This window comes from Hyla sarda, chromosome 5 (assembly GCF_029499605.1).
Source record: "Hyla sarda isolate aHylSar1 chromosome 5, aHylSar1.hap1, whole genome shotgun sequence".
Taxonomy (NCBI): Eukaryota; Metazoa; Chordata; class Amphibia; order Anura; family Hylidae; genus Hyla; species Hyla sarda.
Window position 1 is genome coordinate 373,685,408 of NC_079193.1, and position 19,258 is coordinate 373,704,665.

A 19,258-nucleotide genomic window follows, 5' to 3' on the forward strand; every position below is an offset into this window, starting at 1 on the left:
TCCAGCAAACACAGGCCACAAGAAAATCAGGCTCATTAGTTAAGAGCAGGGCCTGTATATGCACATCCTCCAAGTCAGTGGTCTCAAACTGGGGTCCTCCAGATGTTGCAAAACTTGGCCGGACAGCCGGTGGCTAAATATTTGAATAATCAGAAGACAGATTTTCCACAAGACCCATAGACTTGCATTAGACTCAGATGTCTCCTGAACCAATTAGTCTCAGGGCAAACAAAATTTTAATAGATATCCTGCTGTCAGTGCCATAATCGGAGGTACGCTTTAATTTGACAGAGGGGGTCTGGTTAACCGTTCTGCTTTAATGTCGGACTAGAGTGGGTTAAAGTTCTGAAGATCTCACAGCAAACAATTTTAAAGAAGCGCTGTATTCAAGTAGAGTAAAGAGGGGTTAATCCGGCACTTTAACACTAGGGACTAAGCAGAGTAACCAACTACGTTTGGCCCACATTAAAGGGGTACTCCTGCGGATTTTTTATTTTTTTTTAAATATTTTTAAATCAACTGGTACCAGAAAGTTAAACAGATTTGTAAATGACTCCTATTAAAAAAAAATCTTAATCCTTCCAGTACTTTTTAGGGGCTGGATACTACAGAGGAAATGCTTCTCTTTTTGGATTTCTCTTCTGTCACGACCACAGTGCTCTCTGCTGACCTCTGCTGTCCATTTTAGGAACTGTCCAGAGCAGCATTATGTTTGCTATGGGGATTTTCTCCTGCTCTGGACAGTTCCAAAAATGGACAGCAGAGAGCACTGTGGTCGTGACAGAAGAGAAATCCAAAAAGAAATGCATTTCCTCTGTAGTGTACAGCCCCTAAAAAGTACTGGAAGGATTATGATTTTTTTTAATAGAAGCAATTTACAAATCTGTTTAACTTTCTGGCACCAGTTGATTAAAAAAAAAATAATAAAGTTTTCCACGGGAGTACCCATTTAAAGATGCTGGTTCTGGTGATAATCAGTTGGACAGGTAAATAACCCAACTACGAAGAAAGGCTGCACTTACGGATCAGCGATCTTTATTGATCAAAACATCAAATGCATGATGGCAACCATAGCAGATAGTAACAGGGAAAGCAGGGGGGTGCTGCGACAGACTGTTTCGCACATATGATGTGCTTCCTCTATCAGATGTGCGCATGCGCATCAGCTAGAGGAAGCGCGTCATACGTGTGAAACAGTCTGTCCCAGCATCTCCCGCTTTTCTTGTTGATATCAACCATAGCAGGTAGTAACAGGGTAAGCGGGGGCATTGGGACAGATTCTTTCGCACATATGACGCGCTTCCCCTAGCCGGTGCGCATGCGCGCACCGGCTAGGAGAAGCACGTCATATGTGCGAAAGTGTCTGTCCCAAAAAACCCTGCTTTCCCTGTTACTACCATAGCAAAGGCAGCACCTAATATGTGTGAAACAGTCTGTCCCCCTGCTTTCCATGTTACTACCTGCTATGGTTTCCATCAAGCATCTGACATTTTGATTAAAAAAAAAGAAGACCGCGAGTGCAATCTAATGAGGCGCTGCCTGCATCTAAATAAATGATTTCTTAAGAAAACTGAACAAACTGTAAATACACAAGCGATAAACTCCATACTTCAAGCTAAATAAAAGTTTATTACCATTACAACCTTTCAACTCGGGGTGAAATAAATAGTAAGGGAAAGCATTTGATTCAAATGACGATAGTACACGGCTCCCTTTACAATACAAAAACTGAATTGAATTATTATTTTTTTTATTATTTCCATATGCGATGAGACTTAGTGCAACAATTGATACATGAACAATAATCTGTCATTTAGGATTTGTGTGCAAACATTTCAACAGAAGCAAATCTGCCTACTGACACCAGGAATATGAGAATAAAAATCACAATCGATACCACTTCCCCAATACACAGTTCTATGCATAGATTCTTGTTTAAGGTTACAAAAAAAAAGAAAAATTTAAGCACCACACTTTATAAATGGTAAAGGACACGTCTATCGAAACTGCTGCCTGAATGGGATATATTGCCGAGGAGGAAGCCCCCAAACATGAAGCCACAATAGAGATTGTTCTATATATATATAAAGTTTACACCAGGCAGCCCCCAACCCCCATTATTTATAGTAAAGATATGGATAGGCTACAAGGAAAACTATCATGAAATGTGCGCAAACAAATTGATATACTGGATATACGGACTGTATTAGCCACACTACACCTAAAATATGTATACTCTATTACACTCTTGCATGAACACTCAAAGTTACCACCCTGGTTATCTGGCTCAAGCAGGGTTGCCTCGCCACAAGGCCTATTAGGAATTTAGGGGGTTCCCTATTTAAGATCGCCAGAAAAAGAATCTCTTACTCTGGAGGACTCAATATATCAATTCATTACAGGGACAGTGCACAATTCTTAAATACATGTGTAAATGCTTCATTTCACCTGTGGAGGCACTGCAGGGTAGCAAAATACCTGTGGAGTGTACCCCTACAGATTACAGCTGATAACTGGGGGTCCCAGCCTATTAATCAGCTCATCGTTGGGGGACCTTAACACGAGATGGAAACCAACTGTGGGATCTTTTGGCAGAATTTATGGTCAAGAGAACCATTTAAAAAAAAAAAAATGCATAAAAGACAACACGCAGAATGTCACATCTTCAGCGTACAAGTTGGTCAACCAACGGCATGCTGGGAGTTGAAGTTTTCAACATTGGGAGAGCCACAGTTTGAGACTAGAGATGAGCAAACTTACAGTAAATTCGATTAGTCACGAACTTCTCGGCTCGGCAGTTGATGACTTATCCTGCATAAATTAGTTCAGCTTTCAGGTGGGCTGGAAAAGGTGGATACAGTCCTAGGAGACTCTTTCCTAGGACTGTATCCACCTTTTCCAGCCCAACGGAGCACCTGAAAGCTGGACTAATTTATGCAGGATAAGCAATCAACTGCCGAGCCGAGAAGTTCGTGACAAATCAAATTTACTGTAAGTTCACTCATCTCTATTTGAGACCACAGGTCTAGAAAGAATTCTGGCTGGTGTCTTATCTTGGTGGGACTTTTATATATATAAATATAATATATTTTTTAAAGGTTAAGTTTTATTGGCCAACCCTTACATTAGACCAGTGTGCCCCTTACTGTTGCAAAACTACAACTCCCAGCATGCCCGGACAGCCTTCGGGTCAAGAATAGTTATAAGCGCCTTTCCTAAATCACTTATCGAGATAGTAATGGAGATAATTCAATAACTGTATTCTGAAAGATTTGTTCAAGGCAAAGATCCCGAAAATATTTTCATGATAGTTTTCCATTAATTCATTATGCTAGTGCTTGCAGTAAAGACTGTCAGCAAATTCTGCACCCAAGATTGATCACACGCCAAGGAGGAATTGACCATAATATACATGATAGAAATACAACCCCCTTATAAAAAAAAATCCTAGGTATCAATTACAATTAGGCCTTGATGCAAAATCACCAGAAAAACCTTTAGTTTCTATCAGAGTTTTACTATAGAACAGGGGTCTCCAAAAACTACAACTCCAAGCATTCCACTACAGCAGTGGTCTTCAACCTGCGGACCTCCAGATGTTGCAAAACTACAACTCCCAGCATGCCCGGACAGCCGTTGGCTGTCCGGGCATGCTGGGAGTTGTAGTTTTGCAACATCTGGAGGTCCGCAGGTTGAAGACCACTGCTCTACAGGCTGTGGCTATCATGGCATGCTGGGAGCTGTAGTGTTACAACTGCTGAAGACCAACAGGTTGGAAAACTCTTTCCTAAATTGACATTTACAGTGTTAAGGCTCAATACACAATAAAAATCACATGCCCGCAGTTTCACAAAAAACACAGACCCAGACTACTGCACTGTATGCTTAAAAAAACCGAGTCTTTGTATAACATCTTATTGCAGAATTGCATATTCCTTAAAGCATAGGAGGATCAGGAGACGATAAATAGATATATATAGATACAAAAAAAAAAATGAAATAAAAATTAATACAGGTTGCATATGAACATCTTTGAGGCCTGACAGCATGAGGATTCCCCTACCGCGAGGGACATTATAAAGAGTCGTAAAACACAGTGCGGGAGCCTCAAAGACTATAGTATACAGAGATGAGAGTCAGTATTTGTGGTTAGAAGCGTACAGAAACATATATGCAACTATGAAACCTCCGCTGCCATTAAAAAGGCGCAGCTCCGGAACTAAAAAGGTTTTGCATAAAAGAATGGTAAATAATAAAAAAAAAATTCCTAAGTTTAATTCTTTTTTTTTTTTTTTTTTTATTAACCCTTGGGGTTGGCTCCTCACAATAACCCTGTTATCAACCAGAGGGATCGGAGAGACATTGCTTCTTATTGCATTGCAATGTATTATGTGCCCTCTGGAGGTGAAGCAGTTTAAAAAAAAAATGAGGTTTTATTTTATTTTTTTCTTCTTTAATCCATTCACTGCCGGTGGTCCTGTAAAGGCTCTACAGGTCGCATTGTCAGTGCAAGGGTTAAACAGGACACCATTTAAGCCCAAGTACATAACATAGGTTAATAGAAATAGGGTGATCTGTGTAAATAAAATAAATAGCACGTCATCTCACATTAATACTGCTAAAATAGATTCTTTTCTGTACATTAGCTTAACATGATTGTACTGTCCACATTGCCACAGACCCGTATTAGTCAGCAACCTTGGGGAGGGGAAAAAAAAGGTACGAGTGCAGCCAGACAAATGCCGTAAAAACTATGCCTCAAAGTTTTCCTCTCTCTTTCTGAATGGCACACAGTTATTTAAAAAACCAAAAGGAATACTATTATATTCTTCCTTTACTCATTGGTGACAGACTTGATTTTCATACATCATCTTATGTACTAGAATATTTGACACAAATGTCAGAAGTAAAAAATAAAAAATAAATTGTAATAAAACATCTTGATGAATTCACTTAAAATATTTAAGGCTTTAAAAATTTCAAGATCCTTTTCTTCCTCCATTTTTTTTCCCTAGGCCGTAACATTTATCTGATATATTCAACACGAAATTTCCACAGAGTAAAGATTTTCATAGCTTTTTTTTTTTATGAGCCCTGAGAGAATGGTAAAAGCTGAACCTTTTTGTTTAAAAGGGTAATTTTTGTAAACGCTTATTTAAATGTGTGTGTGTATTTCACAAACCTCACGATTCAATGCAGGTATAAAGTTTAAGATAAAAGTATTTCGGGTCTGGACGGAAGGCTGGTTGGATACTGAGGGCTGTTTGAGAGTAACAGGGCTATGGGTAGATTGCACTTTTGCTGGATGTCACTGTAGCTCAGACTACATTACAGGTAAGTGCAGCTGGTCTGGCGTGAATGCTCCTCCGGGTAGTGCCTCTAAATTCGGGTTCCAGCACCAGTTAAGCAAAGTACATTGTACGCAGTGTGTCCTGATGAACTTGTACTGCCTTAGCAAGTGCTTGTTGGTCTCTGCCATTGCTCTGACCAGAGGTGTGGCTGCCTTCAGCGCTAAAATAGAAAACACAAGAAATTTAAAAATTACATAGTCAAGGTGATGCAAAAAGGTGACAAAAAAATAAATAAATGCACTCAGTTATGTTTGGAATTCCCATAGAGAGAAAGCAGTGGGGGCTGAGCAGGTGCAATGCTGCTCCATTCACCATTCTTGCAAATGGTAGGTGTTCCAGTTGTTGTACTCCACTGATCAGCAAGCTATCCCCTATCCTTTGGCAATAACTTAATCTTAGGATAATCTGTTTCAGAAGCAATGCTCAACCTATCTTAACCCCTTAAGGACTCAGCCCATTTTGGCCTTAAGGACTCAGATAATTTAATTTTTACGTTTTCATTTTTTCCTCCTCGCCTTCTAAAAATCATAACTCTTTTATATTTTCATCCACAGACTAGTATGAGGGCTTGTTTTTTGCGCGACCAGTTGTCCTTTGTAATGACATCACTCATTATATCATAAAATGTATGGCGCAACCAAAAAACACTATTTTTGTGGGGAAATTAAAACGAAAAACGCAATTTTGCTAATTTTGGAAGGTTTTGTTTTCACGCCGTACAATTTCTGGTAAAAATGACATGTGTTCTTTATTCTGAGGGTCAATACGATTAAAATGATACCCATTATTATATACTTTTATATTATTGTTGCGCTTAAAAAAAAATCACAAACTTTTTAACCAAATTAGTACGTTTATAATCCCTTTATTTTGATGACCTATAACTTTTTTATTTTTCCGTATAAGCGGCGGTATGGGGGCTTATTTTTTGCGCCATGATCTGTACTTTTTTTTGATACCACATTTGCATAAAAAAACTTTTAATACATTTTTTATAATATTTTTTTTAATAAAATGTATTAAAAAAGTAGGAATTTTGGACTTTTTTAATTTTTTTCCGTTCACGCCGTTCACCGTACGGGATCATTAACATTTTATTTTAATAGTTCGGACATTTACGCATGCGGCGATACCAAATATGTCTATAAAAAATGTTTTTTACGCTTTTTGGGGGTAAAATAGGAAAAAACGGACGTTTTACTTTTTTATTGGGGGAGGGGATTTTTCACTTTTTTTACTTTTACTTTTACATTTTTTTACATTTTTTTTTACACTTGAATAGTCCCCATAGGGGACTATTCATAGCAATACCATGATTGCTAATACTGATCTGTTCTATGTATAGGACATAGAACAGATCAGTATTATCGGTCATCTCCTGCTCTGGTCTGCTCGATCACAGACCAGAGCAGGAGACGCCGGGAGCCGCACGGAGGAAGGAGAGGGGACCTCCGTGCGGCGTTATGAATGATCGGATCCCCGCAGCAGCGCTGCGGGCGATACGATCGTTCATTTTAATCGCGAACTGCCGCAGATGCCGGGATCTGTATTGATCCCGGCACCTGAGGGGTTAATGGCGGACGCCCGCGAGATCGCGGGCGTCGGCCATTGCCGGCGGGTCCCTGGCTGCGATTAGCAGCCGGGATCAGCCGCGCATGACACGGGCATCGCTCCGATGCCCGCGGTTATGCTTAGGACGTAAATGTACGTCCTGGTGCGTTAAGTACCACCTCACCAGGACGTACATTTACGTCCTGCGTCCTTAAGGGGTTAAAGAAGAATAAAGTCTTCTGCAATGCATGTGCCCCATCCCCCTGCCCCACCTCTTAAAATCTACGCTTTGACGCCATTTCCCCACTAAAGATAAACGACACACACTACAATACAATAAAACTCCCAAAACAGAAAAAAAAACCATCTACCGCACCTGTCATGTTCTTTATCCACCAGGTGATATCTGGCTCTAAAAGCCACTAAGTGTGCGTAGTATGCAGGAGCAGGGATTGACACGGAACGAGTGCAGCGAACATAAGTGTGGCACAACTGGTAAGTAAGAATTTGCAGCTCGTCTGAGGAGAATCGGTTATCGTCCCAGAGAACGTGATAGTGTGAAGGTCTGCTTGTTCCCTGTATGGCAAAAAGATAGACAAATTAGCAACAGAATACTCCTACAAAACTGTAAAAAAATAAAAAATAACCTCTTAGGGCAGGTTCATAAGGGGCACATCCGCAGCGTATTTGACACTGCAGATGGGCCAACGGCAGTCAAAGAGAGAATGCAGAGCGAGCTCACGGCTGCTGCATGGCTGTTTGCTCTGCAGCCCCTCTGCAACAGTCTTAGGCGCATCCACAGCATAAAATACGCTTTGGATGCACCTTGTGTGACCAAGTCCTTAAAAAACATAAGATAAAAGGCTTTAATTTCATCATAGGGTATAAGAACTCCGGGGGTGATCAAAACTTGTGTAGAGGAAAAAAGATTTTTGTTTACTTACCGTAAAACCTCTCTCTCGAAGGATACATTGGGGGACACAGACCGTAGGTGTATGCAGCTGTCTCTAGGAGGTGTAACACTATGGTAATTAAAAAAAAAGTCAGCTCCTCCCAGCAGGATATACCCGCCTTCAGGCTCTGAGCTAGTCCGTTTAAGTTCCAGAGCAATAGGAGGAGACCAACAGGTCAAAGAAAAACCCCAAACTGTCCGAGAACCAGAAGAAAAAACATAACTGAACACACCCTTGGACAGAGAACCAAAGGAAAGTCCCAAAAAGGGCATGAGCTGTGTCCCCCAATGGATCCTTCGAGAAAGATTTTACGGTAAACAAAAATCTCCTTTTCTCTATCGGCTCCATTGGGGGACACAGACCGTGGGATGTACCAAAGCCGTCCCTTTGTGGGCAGATAAGTAATCAGGCGGACGGCCGATCCACTGCCGCCTGCAACACTTTACGACCCAGACTAGCATCAGCCGATGCGAAAGTATGAACTCTGTAAAACCTCGAGAAAGTGTGCAAAAATGACCAGGTAGCCGCCTTGCAAATCTGCGAGGCCGAGGCTCTATTCTGGAGAGCCCACGATGCCCCAACAGAAAAGGTAGAATGAGCCACAACTTGGAAAGGAGGAATCTTCCCCTTACAGCGATAGGCTTCCGAAATGGCGGACCGAATCCACTGAGAAATGGTGGCCTTGGAAGCAGGTTGTCCCTTGCAACGACCTTCCATAAGGACGAAGAAGGAAATCACACTGACGAAACGAAGAAGTGATGGAGAGATGAGACCGAACAGCCCGAATTACATCCAGCTTGTGTAGTAAGCGCTCCTTAGGATGAGAAGGAGCAGGACAAAAGGACGGGAGGACAATGTCCTCATTGAGATGAAAGGCCGAAACCACCTTAGGCAAAAAGGAAGGATCTGGCCGGAAAACGACCTTGTCCTGGTGGATCACCAGAAACGGAGAATTGCAGGAAAGAGCTGCCAGTTCAGACACCCTCCGGATGGAGGTGATAGCAACAAGAAATGCCACTTTCCAAGAAAGGAGGCGGAGAGACACCTCTCTAAGGGGCTCAAAGGGTGAAAGGGTGCACCCTGGAGGGTACTCAGAACCAAATTCAAGTCCCAAGTGGGAGAGGGTGACCGATAAGGAGGAACAGCGTGCGCCACTCCTTGCAGGAAGGTCCGGACATGAGAATTAGAAGCCAGGGGCTGCTGGAAAAGAACAGCAATGGCCGAAACCTGACCTTTAAGGGAACAGAGACAACTCCAGTTCCAATCACGACTGCAAAAAGGAGAGAAGACGGGGAACTGAGAAGGTTACCGGGGAGAAGTCCTGAGCTTCACACCAACGAAAATAAGACCCCCAAGTACGTTGGTAAAATCTTACGAGCCTTGAGCATGGTGTGAATGACTTGTAAAGAGAATCCGCGGGCCCTCAAAACCGCGGTCTCAACCGCCACGCCATCAAATGCAGAGACTGTAAATTGGGATGGCAAAGAGGACCCTGAGAGAGTAGGTCTGGGCGGAGAGTAAGGCTCAGAGGAGCATCGTCCAGGAGCCTGACTACGTCGGCGTACCACGACCTTCAGGGCCAATCGGGAGCTGCCAGAATGGCGGAGACGTCCTCTGCCTTGAGCTTCCTCAGCACCCTGGGAAGGAGCGGAAGAGGAGGGAACAGATAGGGTAGGGCAAACTCCGCCCAAGGAATCACTAGGGCGTCCACGGCCAGAGCCTGAGGGTCCGGTAACTTGGACACAAACGGAAGGATCTTCCGATTGTGCCAGGACACGAAGATGAAGAGACCACTCGCCGGGGTCGGGTGAGGACCGACTGAGGAAGTCCGCTTCCCAGTTGAGAACTCCCGGAATGTGAATCGCCGAAATGGCCGGAACCTTGCTCTCCGCCCAGGTGAGAATCTTGGTCACCTCGGCCATGGCTACCGAGTGCCGCCCTGTCGTTTTATGTACACCACGGCCGTGGCGTTGTCCGACTGAACGCGGACAGGACGGGACTGAAGACGGGACTCCCAATGAAGTCAAAGAAGAAATCGGCCGTAATTCCAATATGTTTATCGGAAGAAGGGTCTCCAGGGGAGACCAGAGTCCCTGAACATCCAATCCCTGAACACGCCGCCCCAGCCAGACAGGCTGGCATCCGTTGTAACAACCTGCCAGTGAAGGGGAAGAAACGACCGCCCTTGGAGAAGGGGGGAGCGGAACCACCAGAGCAGAGACTGACGGACCCTGCGAGGGAGAACAATCTGACGATTGAGGGACAGAGGAGACCTGTTTCATCGAGAGAGAATCGCCAATTGAAGGGGGCAGTAATGAAACTGGGCAAAGGGTACGGCCTCCATAGTTGCCACCATCCCACCCAGGACTTCCATACAGGTACGGATGGAGACTGATACCTGGGTCCGAAGGGAGCGGACCCCCGAACGGAGCGCCAGACGTTTGTCTGGCGGAAGACAAATTCGGGCAGAGGCCGTGTCGAATCGAAGTCCCAGAAAGGTTAGAGACAGGGTAGGATGGAGGACTGACTTGTCCCGGTTGACCGTCCACCCGAAGTGAGTGACGTCCAGATTCTCCAGAGAGTCTGGGCCCTGGTTGGAGCCTTGATGAGAAGGTCGTCCAGATAGGGTATCACCGAAATTCCCCTCGACCGTAACAGGCCCAGCACTGGCGCAAGGATCTTTGTAAAGACCCGAGGAGCCGTGGCTAGACCAAAGGGGAGGGCTGTGAATTGAAAGTGCCCCTCCGGAACCGCAAAGCGGAGGTACCGATGATGGCCCGGAAATATTGGCACATGGAGGTAGGCATCCTTGAAGTTCACCGATGAAAGGAACTCTCCTTGTTCCAGGGACGCCACCACCAAACGGAGAGATTCCATTCGGAAGTGGCGGATGACAAGGTGACGGTTGAGACGCTTGAAGTCTAGGATTGGTCGCAAAGAACCGTCCTTCTTGGGAACCACAAAAAGATTTGAATAGAAACCCCGAAAACATTCCCCTGGAGGAACGGGAACAGTTCCATATGAAATGTATAAAATTTGCATAATCCTCCAAGCACTTTGGACAAATAGTCTTGCCTACAACCAATCGATTCAAGAAATATAGGGGAATAATATAGTCTATAAACAACCCTAAATGTAAATTCTGGAACTTCTTATTCGAGGATCCCAGCACAACACTATTAAAATGTTTTTCCCAGGTAGGACCTTCGAAGGGACCTATATCTCTCTCCCATTTATCTTTAATATGATCCTGATAAATAATTTATGTTTCCTGAATTAGACCTCTGTAAATATTCCTCAGGGACTTCATTGTGCTCTGTGGTTGCAAAATATATGTGAAAAATTTATGTGTTCCTATAATAAATTTATCTCTATCACTTTTATATCTGCTTCCTTTAATTGTAGATAGAAAAAATCCTTCCACTCCCCAAAATTTAATTCTAATCTCAGCGATTCAAAGGATCTCAAAGGGCCCCTGGTAATAAAGTTGATGTACAAATTCAATAACCCTTGTGCCCAAAATTTATTTTCAAAACCTCTATTAAATTCAAAAAATTTATAGTTACCCCTCCAAATCCTCATGCATCCAAAATTGTCTTATTCCCCAAATACGTTTTATTTCATTTCAAACTTTATAGTCTATTTCAAATAAAGAAAATAATTTAGATGAGTGCTCCCTCGGTTGTGATTCTAGAATTTCAAAAATGTTTTCATAGTCCCTTGAATAAAAATGTATCATAGGTTCCAATATACTGTTCTTACCACCTTGCTTTATATCCTGTACTTTTGCCACCAGGAGATAGAATTTAAAGCTCGGTAGTGCCCATCCCCATTTCCCTTCCGGGAGAGTGAGATGAATATTTTATTCTTACTCAACCCCATCCACATATAAATTTTTTAAGGATTGCTTCTTTAAACCAGGAATCTGGTACCCATACTGGGGCAGCCTTGAAAAAAAAAGCCTTATATGTTAGTTATGCTACCAATACCTTCTAGTTTTCTCAGGGAAACAACAAGATTTAAAGAGAACATAGGAAAGACAATAGCCACTAATGTGCTGCTACTAGTTGATGATGTACCTGTATACCAGCGTGACTACACAAATAAAAATCGAACTCTGACGGGTGTGTGATCTTTGTGTCCACCGTGGTACCAGCAGGAATATTTCCACTTTTTCCAACCTGTGTTGAAAAAAAATTAAATAAAATCAATGTCATACATTACTCATCTACTAATGAAAAAGCCTTCATTCGCAACATGTTTGGAGCCACACAAAAAAATAAAAAATAAACCTTACCCGTTCATTCCTATCTGTACAGAAGAGTCTTGTATGATGCCTTTTCTGTACTACGATAAAGGTAATGCCAGGCTGATAATCCTTCTCCAATTTAATGCAAGCTTCTCTAATTGCAAGCAACTCGTGATGCAATACCTGTGAAAGACAAGAAAAAACTAAATTTGTTGAGAATTGTATCTGCAGAATTTGGGACCTTGTACAAATTGTGCATATACACCTACCTGCTGAAACTGCCCCTCAGAAACACCATCCCTGTAGAAAATGATCCTTGTGGGCTTGAAGCGAGTAGACTTGTAGAACTGAATGAGCAGCTCTCGGACCATGGCAGCCAGGTCCTGGATAATCTCCTGTCGGTGCTGCTGCACTCTCACAGTGGCACAGTATCGGTTGGGATGAGCATCCATGCTACCTACAACCTATGTATATAAGACCACCAATATCAGTGTGATATGCACAATCGTAACTAATGGTATTTTTTTCTCATTTCCCATGTAACATCATTTTCCTTATTTTCATTTTAAAACTAAAAAAGGAGATTTTTTTATGCTTACCGTAAAATTTCTCTCTCAAAGGATCCATTGGGGGACACAGACCATGGGTGTATGCTGCTGTCACTAGGAGGTTCAACACTATGGCAACAAGAGAAGTCGGCTCCTCCCATCAGGGTATACCCGCCCACAGGCACCTGAGGTAATCAGTTTTAGTTCCAGAGCAATAGGAGAAGACCGACAGGTCAAGAGAAAACCAAACTGTCCGCGCAATCAGAAGAAAATGCAACTGAACACACTTTCTGACAGATAAGTGGAATAGGAACATCAGAAAAAAGGGTGGGAGCTGTGTCCCCCAATGGATCCTTCGAGAAAGAGATTTTACATTAAGCATAAAAAAATCTCCTTTTCTCTATTGGCTCCATTGGGGGACACAGACCATGGGACGTACCAAAGCCGTCCCTTGGGTGGGTAAGGAATCAGACAGGTGGACGGTTGGACCACCGCCGTCTGCAACATCTTACAGCCCAGAGTAGCATCAACTGATGCAAAGGCATGAATCTAGTAGCACCCTGAGAAAGTGTACAAAAGACGATCACGCGGACGCCTTACAGAACAGCAAGGCCGAAGCCACGTAGCGGAGGACCCAGGATGCCTCAAAAAAAGGGTGGAATGAGCCAAACCCCTGAAGGGTGGGTGCTTCCCCTTGCAGCGCTAAGCTCCCAAAAAGAGCAGACCGGATCCACCAAAAAATGGTGATCGTAGAAGCAGGTTGTCCTATGCAACGACCTTCCGGAAAAAACAAAAAAGGGGGTCACACGGCCGAAAGGAAAGTGTGACAGAGAAGTCCAAACAGCCCTCACCACAAACGCTTCCAGAGAAGGGGCCGAACAAGAGGACGGTAGGACGATGTTCTCATTGAGATGAAAGAGTAAAAAACCATCTCAGGTAAGAAGGACGGACCTGGACGGAAAACAACTTGTCCTGGTATACCACCAGGAAGGGAGAACGGCAGGAGAGAGCTACCAGCTCTGACACCCTCCTAACAGAGGTAAGAGCAATAAGGAACGCCACCTTCCGGGGAAGCAGGCGAAGAGAAATGTCCCTGAGAGGGTCAAAAAGGGGCGTCTTGCAGAGCACCTAAGACCAAGTGTAAGTCCCAAGGGAAAAAAAGGGGACTGATGAGGGGCAGCTTGTGCCACTCCCTGAACTAGGTTCGAACATGATAATTGAACGCCAAAGAACGTTGAAAAAGAATGGAAACGGCCGAACCTTTGACACTTAAGGGAGCTGAAAGCCAACCACGACCGGAGAAAAAGGCTGAGTTTCATACCAACAGAAATAAGACCGCCAGGTATGGTGGTACATCTTTGCAGAGGAAGGCTTGTGAGCCCTCAGCATGGTGTGAACCACTTGGGAAGAGAAACCACGGGTCCTCAGAACCGCTGTCTCAACCGCCATGCCGTCAAAAGCAGAGACGGTAAATAGGGGTGGCACAGGAGACCTGATATAGGAGGTCTGAACGATAGGGAAGTTGCAGAGGTAAGTAGTACAGGAGCCTGACCACGACAACGTACCACACCCCCTGGGGCCAGTCTGGGCCACGAGAATGGTGGGAACACCCTCTGCTGTGAGTTTCCTCAGGACCCCGAAAAGAGAGGAAGGGGAGGAAACCGATAAGGTAGGGAAAAGCTCGACCAATAAACAGATAAAGGTACAAGCCCGACCGAGAAAGGAGGAACGCTTGGTTGTGGTGGGATGTGCAGAGGTCCACGCCTGGAGCTCCCGCAGAGGTTGCAGATCACTGCAAACACCTCCGGATGTAGGGACCACTCGCCTTGGATGGCTGAGGACCGGCTGAGAAAGACCACATCCCAGAAACGCCCGGAATGAAAAGCGCCGAGATGGCCGGAAACCGGAGTTCCGCCCAGAAGGGAATTTCCCAAGAAGCAAGCAAAGAAAGGATTGCCCTAGACACCAACATGTTGAAGGGGGAAAAGGGCTTCTCGAGGGACCATGGCCCAAGACCGGCAGGTCCTTGAAAACACCTCCCCAGCCTGACCGACTGGCAGGGAGGGGCAGGAAGGAGCGCCACCGAAAAAGCAGGGGGGAAACTAAGCCACCATAGAAGGGACCGACAAGACTGTCGAGTGACAATGGAGACCTGTCCCACCAGAAGATAATCACCAATTGAAGAGGTCGGTGATGAAACTGGGCAAATGGCACGGCCTCCAGGGCCGCTGCTAACCGACCCAGGACATCCATGCAAAAGCAAATGGAAACTAAAGCAGGGTGCCTAAGTCATCGGACTCTTGATAAGCGAGTCAGCCAATTGGTCGGCGGAGTTGAAAGTGGGCAGAGGCCGCGTCGAACTGGAGCCCCAGGAAAGCGGTTGGACTTGTCCCGAATGACCATCCAACTGAAGAGAGACATGGTCTGGAGGTTGAGACTAAGACTCTCCAGGATCTGGGCCCTGGCTGGAGCTCTGATCAGAAGGTCATCCAAGTAAGGAATCACAGAAACAACTGTTGTCCATTAAAGGGGCTATCACAGGCACCAGGACTTTGTTAAAGGTCCGCGGAGAAGTGGCCAGACCGAAATGGAGAGCCACAATAGAAAATGACCGCCTGGAACTGCAAAGCGGAGGTATCGCTGATTACCGGAACAATGAGATGTGGAGGCAGGCATCCTTTATGTCCACCGAGGAACGAAAATTCCCCATGAACCAGTGATGCCAGCACCGAACGGAGAGACTCCATTCGGGATGGAAAGCAGAAGATGCTGGCTGAGACACTCAAGAACCAAGATTGGGCGAACAGAAACGCCTTTCTTGGGGACCACAAAGAGGTTGGAATAAACCTCGAAAAACGTTCCCATGAAGGAACCAAGACAATGAATGTGCGTGGTCCAGGCATCTCGAAAGAGTAAGAGGCGACAAACCACCCGAGAAAGGTCGGCGGGTGGGGGCGACCCATCAGATCGAGGAAGGCCTACGGGTGCCTAATGGGGCCGCAAAACGGCCTGAACGGATAGCCGACCTCCGGGAGGAACAGGTCTGGGAGGAGGGAGCCCTCTTCCCGTGAAGGCGCCCGGCTGGACCCTTTGTTTGTACCCTGTGGTGGCACCAAAGGTCCGCAGAACCCGAAGGATTTACGACGGAATGCGGTTCCGTGAGCCGTATACAGAGGTAATAAAGAACTCTTTACCGCCCGACGCCTCACTTCCTGAAGGCGGCGTCCTCATTCCAGGCTTTAAGCCACATGGAGGGACGGTGGCTACCAGGTAGCTTGTGGCAAAGGCAGAACAGCAGCTGCGCATGGAACAGAGAATCTCCAGCTGTAGAGCATCGGGAGCTAGATTAAATAAATCCTCCAGAGGGATCTCGAAGACTACCCTGGGGGAGATGGGAGACCATACTGAAAGGGCCCTTGACCCCCTGGCCGAAGCAAAAGCAGGGAGATCCTGCTGTCTCAAAGGCAAAGTTTGCCAAAGTCTCCACCTTCATGTCGGCTGGATCTTGAAGGCAGCCACATCAGCCAAAGGCCCGGTAGGCGCCTTAGAGGTGGGAGACCGGCAGATCCACAGTTGGAGAGGAGGTCCACCGAGCAATGAGGTTCTTGGTGAAGGGATACCGCGCTTGAACCTTCTACGTTTCCTGAAACTTCTTGTCAGGGTGCCTCCAGGCAGATACCAGCAGGGCGTAAAATTCAGCCTGAGAGCTTAAGGTCTTGGGTGCCGTTCGGGCACGAAGAAAAGGAGACTTCTGGAGCCACGTCCACATCCGAAGATGGAAGGCGTATCTTTCCATTGGCCGAAACCAATGAGTACACCACATCAGGCATCCGTGCGTTCCTTTTAGGCCGAATCAGAAACCTCATCCGCAAGTTCTCCAGGTGAATGGGAACGAGGTGAGGCAGCCCTGGAAGAGTTCGGGCACGATGAGAGGAAACTTCTGGACCACGTCCGAAGTTCCTGGGTCCTTAGCTGGAAGGTGTCTCTTATGGCCAAAACCAATCAGTACACCACATCAGGCATAACCGTGTGGTCCTCTGAGTCGGAGGCTGAATCAGAAACCTCATCCGAATCGGAAACTGCATCCACAAGTTCTCCAGGTGAATGGGAACGTGTGAGGTGGCCCTGGAAGAGGGGGGGAAACTGACCAGGTACGCAGGTCTGGAGAGCCAGAGCGGGAGCATCCATGGGACCATGGGAGCATCCTCAAGGGGAGCGACGCTTGCTACAGGGTGGAGTAACAGAGCGATGCCTGTGAGGGGAGCGCCCGTGCCTGCCAGAAGACTCGGAGGATGAGTCGATGAAAAACACCCCCATGACGCTGCGAGAGCATCAGTATAGGGGGAGAGTAGGACCCTCCGGAGGACCGGGAGGGCCTCTCCAATGCAATCGCCACATAACGGGAGACCTGAGCCAAGTCGGATATAGACTGGGGAAGGAAGAGAACTCAGGCTGGAGGGGCGGCCGAACCCACCGGGTCTGGTAGACAACCGGCGTAGAATAGCAGGGGGGTCTGGGGGAGCAGTGGAGCAGGCATAACAAGTGGTTCAGCAGAACCAGACATTTTTGAGATACAGCTTTTACAGATGTAATGAGGTGCTAACACTCCAGTTAACTGTTTAGAGGGAGCAAATGGGTTCAGCAGAACCAGGCATTTGGAATTACAGCTTTTACAGACAAAATGATGAACTAGCGCTCCAGTTGTCTGTGCAGCCCAAGTCTGTGACCCCAGGGCAGATGCTGTGAGGAGAACTCCGTTCTAGTGGAGAAATGCCAGCCAATAGCAAAAGAGGAGCTTAAAACTGATTACATCAGGTGCCTGTGGGCGGGTATACCCTGCTCGGAGGAGCCGACTTCTCTTGTTGCCATAGTGTCGAACCTCCTAGTGACAGCAGCATACACCCATGGTCTGTGTCCCCCAATGGAGCCGATAGAGAAATCTAGTTTTCAATCTGGCCAATTAGCTGACACTTGCAGTACAGATTACACCTCAGCATGACAGAGGTCCACTGTTGAAATAGGTGACTGGGCAGTTAGCACCCCCAAAAATTTTACAAAAGTTTAGGGATTATTATCTGCTGCTATTAAACATAAAAACAAAATTAATTTTGAAAAAAAAAAAAATTATATATATATATATATATATATATATATATATATATATATACACACACACACATACATATACATACACACTCTTTATATTAGAGCTACAACGATCAAAATTATTGATAAAAATCAATAACTTAATTAGTTGTCGACTAATCCGGTCCTTTTTAAGTGAGCTCCGATTCATTGCTAAGCAATAAACTAGTTAGAAATGACATAATGCACTTCTGTAGCTCAACTGTGCTCCACCTGCTCCCCAGCCGGCTCCCAGCGCACGAATATGAAGTTACAGTGCTGAGAAGTTTTAATCCCTGCCAAGAGCTCTGATTAGAGTTCCCGGCAGGAAATGTGAAATCACCACACGGTCACTTCATATTCCCCGCTGGGAGCCAGCGGGCAGAGCGCAGTGCCACCCTCACTCCTACACGAGGTACGGAGGTGCAGGCACCATCAGCTACGCTATAATGTGATCTAAGAAAATGTCCTTTTTCCTGATGCCGCATGATTGACATATAGGGAAGCTAGTTAGTGCACAGAGAGAGCAGGCCGGCCCCTCTAATTGTTCACCAGCATTACAAGACAGCATGAATATAACTTTACAAACAGAGGGAAAAGGACCTTCTCTTAGACTGCTTCAAGCCCTAACTGATAGTACCTGAACCTCCTTACCTCGTACGGAGGTGACAATATCGCTTTAAAAGCTAAGTCAGTGTTTAAGCCAGGGACAGGGTCCTCCAGCTGTTGCAAAACATATAACCTTCTTACCGCTGCGATAGAAGGCTTCTTTCCATCCCCAGCAGGAGGATGAGTGACATCAGCTCCAAGAAATATGACAGGCTGCTGAAACACTGGAGGTCTATATATAAAAAAAAGTGAAATTCTTTACAAAAGGGCTCATTCATGCTTTCATAGATATACAATATAGATTTATCTTATATACAGTACATTCTGCCTTTGTTCTCTGTTATAATTTGCCTGTTTTAATGTGCATTTATGATTTTTGTTAGAGGACTTGTCAAGAAAGGGATAACTGAGAACTGAATCAACATGATGCTAAAGAATGTCTTTAACCCCTTAAGGACTCAGGGTTTTTCTGTTTTTGCACTTTCGTTTTTTCCACCTTACCTTTTAAAAATCATAACCCTTTCAATTTTCCACCTAAAAATCCATATTATGGCTTATTTTTTGTGTCACCAATTCTACTTTGCAGTGACAGTCATTTTACCCAAAAATTCACAACAAAACGGCAAAAAAAAATTATTGTGCGACAAAATCGAAGAAAAAGTGCCATCTTGTAACTTTTGGGGGCTTCCGTTTCTACGCAGTGCATATTTCGGTAAAAATGACACCTTATCATTATTCTGTAGGTCCATACGGTTAAAATGATACCCTACTTATATAGGTTGGATATTGTCGCACTTCTGGAAAAAATCATAACTACGTGCAGGAAAATTTATACGTTTAAAAATGTCCTCTTCTGACCCCTATAACTTTTTT

General features: G+C 45.1%; 1 protein-coding gene across 4 annotated transcripts in view; it reads right to left on the reverse strand.

The window, feature by feature from the left end:
* Window positions 1-3,689: 3,689 nt before the first annotated feature.
* The window catches only part of AGO2 (argonaute RISC catalytic component 2), an 85,405-nt gene continuing 69,836 nt past the window's right edge, over window positions 3,690-19,258 (reverse strand). For 3 of the 4 annotated variants that reach the window (XM_056522821.1, XM_056522819.1, XM_056522818.1), the window contains exons 14-19: window positions 18,527-18,617; window positions 12,374-12,568; window positions 12,153-12,287; window positions 11,935-12,036; window positions 7,279-7,478; window positions 3,690-5,511 (exon numbers count right to left, since the gene is read on the reverse strand). In XM_056522821.1, the coding sequence (XP_056378796.1) occupies window positions 5,403-5,511; window positions 7,279-7,478; window positions 11,935-12,036; window positions 12,153-12,287; window positions 12,374-12,568; window positions 18,527-18,617 (832 nt within the window). In that variant the 3' untranslated portion in view covers window positions 3,690-5,402. The remainder of the gene's footprint in view (window positions 5,512-7,278; window positions 7,479-11,934; window positions 12,037-12,152; window positions 12,288-12,373; window positions 12,569-18,526; window positions 18,618-19,258) is intronic. The other variant, XM_056522820.1, reaches the window with a different exon arrangement.